This window comes from Microtus pennsylvanicus, chromosome 7 (assembly GCF_037038515.1).
Source record: "Microtus pennsylvanicus isolate mMicPen1 chromosome 7, mMicPen1.hap1, whole genome shotgun sequence".
NCBI classification, from domain to species: domain Eukaryota; kingdom Metazoa; phylum Chordata; class Mammalia; order Rodentia; family Cricetidae; genus Microtus; species Microtus pennsylvanicus.
This window is the reverse complement of record NC_134585.1, coordinates 58,172,906-58,176,710: the sequence shown is the minus strand read 5'-3', so window position 1 is coordinate 58,176,710 and position 3,805 is coordinate 58,172,906. Positions and strand designations below refer to the sequence as shown.

Here is a 3,805-nt window from a genome sequence, read left to right as displayed (position 1 = left end):
TATGCTCTTCTTCAGTGTCTTTATGTCAATTGCCCTCTGATTATTCTTGTACTTATGGTCTTAAAGGCATCATTAGGTTGTTTGTGTTATCTCAGATTTCAAAACAGAGAATTCATACCTATAAACTTCCATTCTCAAACTATATCATTTCTTCCTAAGCATCATGTGTCCCTGAAATTGCCCAAAATACAGAGAACTTGAGGTCGCCATGATGGCCAGCCCTCAGGAAGAGGACATCCTCAAGAAGAATTATAAATTTTTATCATTACTAGGTTGTGGTGCATTTGGGGAGGTGATCCTTGCCCAGCACCTTCCCACAAAAACGCAGGTGGCCATCAAGGTGCTCGAGAAAGAGTACAATGAGGAGGAATACATCAACTCTGAGGTGGCTATCCATAAGTCCTTACATCACAGGAACATCATCCAGTTCTTCCACGCAATCAACACGCTGCGGACCACTTATCTGGTCATGGAATATCTGGAAGGGAAAGATCTGGTGATGTTGATCAATGAGGTGGGCTGTCTAACCGAGGAGGAGGCTAGGCCTATATTCAACCAGTTGGCCTCTGCTGTGCACTTCCTGCACCAAAGACTGATCGCGCACCGCGACATCAAATTAGAAAACATCCTGCTGGGTCAAGGTGGCAGAGTCAAACTTTGTGATTTTGGGTTGGCCACTCAGCTCGTAGAGGGCCAGATGCTGGAGGATCTGTGGGGCTCCTTGCCATATTTGGCCCCAGAGATCTTGGCCGGAACGCTCTGGCAGGGGATATGTGGAGCTTAGGGATTGTCTTCTACGTCCTGGTCACCGGACACTTGCCCTATGTAGAATCGACCCCCGAAGCTCTGTACCATCTGATCACCACCACCCCGTGCCGCATTCCATACCATCTTTCCAGGCCGTGTTATCTCATGTTGGCCAGACTGCTCACCGGTTACATTTGGTTCAGGCTCACATCATCTCGCTTTGTGGAACGCCCTTGGCTGGGCCATATTCAGGAACACATAACACCTCCTGCCAAGGAAATCCTCCCCAAGGTTGTGGAGACCATGTGTAACATCGGGTACACCTGCGAGCAGGTGGTGTCATCTCTAAAAGACCCACAGTCAAACCTAACAGCTACCATTAACATCCTTAAATTTAAAGTGAGCTCTGGGGATAGCAGTCTGCAACACATCATCCCTGCAGAAGCTACTAGAGTCCCTGGTGCCTTGAAGAGGAGCCACAGCCAACCGGCTCTGCTGTCCAGAGGGGAGAGCACTCACACACACCTGCTCCACACACACACCTGCCCAGAGGCGCTGCACTATTCAGATAACACAGCCCCAGAAGGAGATACATTGGCCACTGAAACCATCAACCCAGCTACAGGGGACACCACAGTCACCATGATGTCACTGGATAGCCTGGCAGATGAATCCTCCGTCCCTGATCCACCTCTGAATGGCAACTGCGTAGGCCTGTTGAACATGGCCTTCACCGAAGAGGAAGAATCCAGAGAGCCAGAAGTGCCCAGTGACCAGCCCCAGCTTGTACCTGCAGCCTCTGGAACCAGACCACTCCGGGGCTGGAAGCTCATGAAAAAACGCATTTCCAGTGCCCTGAGAGCACTGTGCTGCTGCTGCCTGCCCACCCCACCTGGGCAAACGGAAGTGGCGTAGGACAATTTTAGCCCTGGCAAGGAGTGCCTGCTGCAGGAGGGAGCCAGGACAGAAGCTCAGATGGTTGTGGCCCTGCATGCAACCCAGGGCAAGAGGCTCCTGCATCCATACTCCAGCTACAGGTTCTGAGCTGCCTGTCCATATCTTCTTAAGCTTACTGCTGCCCCGGCACTGCTTTCCTGATCCAGGGCTGGACAGAAGGTCCATCTGCCCACTGAGCCACCACCTCCCCAGCTCCGGTTGTGCATTGTGGACCGTTTACCCACAACATCTAAAACACCTCCCTCTGCCACAGCAGTGACTGAGATGCCCACCTCATGCTGATCATCACCTTGGTCACTTCTTCCTCTCCAGCCCTCAGGCAAAACTGCAACATTGCATGTCCTTGAATCTGATTGACAGGAACAATGGATACAGACTTAGAGCTTATGCTTCAGTCTGAACCCCCACTGTTTCACTTGTTCTGATTTTCGTGTTATGTACTTTTTTAAAATTTGGCTGTTATTTGTTGTTTTTATATATCGTTAATAAAATGTTTGTATTAGTTTATCGTAGGAAGTTCAACTTAAATAGAGAATATTTAGGAGTTTTCCCTCTGTTGTTAATGCTTCATGTAAATATCTGGACACTCAGTAGTAACTAATGAGCAAAGCCTAATCTGGACAATAAATATTAATGATTAGCCATAAAAGAGAGGAGCTTCTGGTCCCAGTTTGTAGGAGAAATTGTCAACCAGCCTACACAAGCCTCAGCCGTCCTGCCAAAACCAGCCCACAGGAGCATGCATGGAAGGAACTTCATCCCTGAGCCAATCCAAGGCCTACTCCTATATTCAGAGACAGCTGACTAACGGACAAATGACCAGAGATGCCAATGAAGGAAGAACAACACAGAAGAATTGGCCACCTGAGCAATGGGACCTTGGGATGGGCTATGAGAGGCCTGCCCGTACCATCAATAAAGAAGTTGGCTTTTCATAGTCACCTGACTTCCAGAGCCTATGTGGTTGACTCCATGCCTTCTCACCCCCTCCCACAAGTAGTGTCCCTCCAGGGTCAAGCATAACACTGGTTGATCTTGGCTCAATTTTCCTTCAAATCTCTCTCCCTCCTCCTCCTGACCTTCCTCTCTCTATTTTCTCTTGTGGCCTCTGTTCACAGGAGGCTCTCAGGAGCTCACCACCTCATCTTGTCCTGGTTCAGGAGCAGGAGCCCAGGCAGCATCAGCCCACTCTGTCCTCCCAGGCCCCCTGTGAGAAGAAGATATTCAGCCCCAGTCAGCCTCACAGGAAGTCCTATCACTGAGTATCTTCAGCTCCATTGCCCACACTAGTCACGTGGCTATTGTTGAGCCAATCACTGTGTCCAAGGTAGTGTGATGTTCTGATTGGCCAGGCCTGAGTCCTATGACTACCCAGGCTGACGATGAAATTAGTTTCTTTAGAACCACAGACATTGAGAGTTAAGGCGAAGCATCTGACAGGAAAAGGGCCGTTGTCAGATGTGGGTGCAGGCCAGCTTCCTGTAAAGAAGGAAGCAGTCACAGGACACCAGTCACGGGGACAGAAGGGCAGGTTCAGTTGTCATGCAGTTCACACCAACGCCATTGGGACACTGACCCAGACCTCTCTGCCCAGAGAAAACTTAAATTTATTTCCTTTTCAAAATTTTAACTTCACATGTATGGATGTCACAGAATAACTGATAGACAATCTCACCTGCCATGTGGGTCCCAGGGATCGAACTCAGGCCTTCCCTCTTTTTTTTTTTTTTTTGAGAAAAGGAAAAAAAAGTATCCGCTTCCTCCCAGCCTCCCATTTCCCTCCCCCTCCTCCCCCTCCAGCCCATAGAGCAGTCAGGGTTCCCTGCCCTGTGGAAAGTCCAAGGTCTGCCCCCCTCCGTCCATGTCTAGGAAGGTGAACAACCAAACTGGCTAGGCTCCCACAAAGTCAGAACATGAAGTAGGGTCAAAACCCCGTGCCAATGTCCTTAGCTTCTCATCAGCCCTCATTGTCCGCCATGTTCAGAGAGTCCGGTTTTATCCCATGCTTTTTCAGTCACAGTCCAGCTGGCCTTGGTGAGCTCCCAATAGATCAGCCCCCTTGTCTCAGTGGGCGGGTGCACCCCTCGTGGTCCTGACTTCC

The 3,805-nt window shown here is 49.8% G+C and overlaps 1 protein-coding gene across 1 annotated transcript; it reads left to right on the top strand.

Annotated features, from left to right (window-relative positions):
- The first annotated feature begins 208 nt into the window (after positions 1–208).
- Positions 209–1,662, top strand: LOC142854016 (sperm motility kinase-like). Its single transcript, XM_075979159.1, has 2 exons — positions 209–641; positions 683–1,662. Exons 1-2 carry the CDS (start codon positions 209–211, stop codon positions 1,660–1,662), a joined length of 1,413 nt encoding a protein of 470 aa, XP_075835274.1.
- The last annotated feature ends 2,143 nt before the right edge of the window (positions 1,663–3,805 follow it).

Coding starts and splice junctions, on each gene's coding strand:
- LOC142854016 (XM_075979159.1), top strand. CDS start 209: ATGATGGCCAGCCCTCAGGAAGAGGACATCCTCAAGAAGAATTATAAA. Junction 642..682: donor AAACATCCTGCTGGGTCAAG/GTGGCAGAGTCA, acceptor TTGGCCACTCAG/CTCGTAGAGGGCCAGATGCT.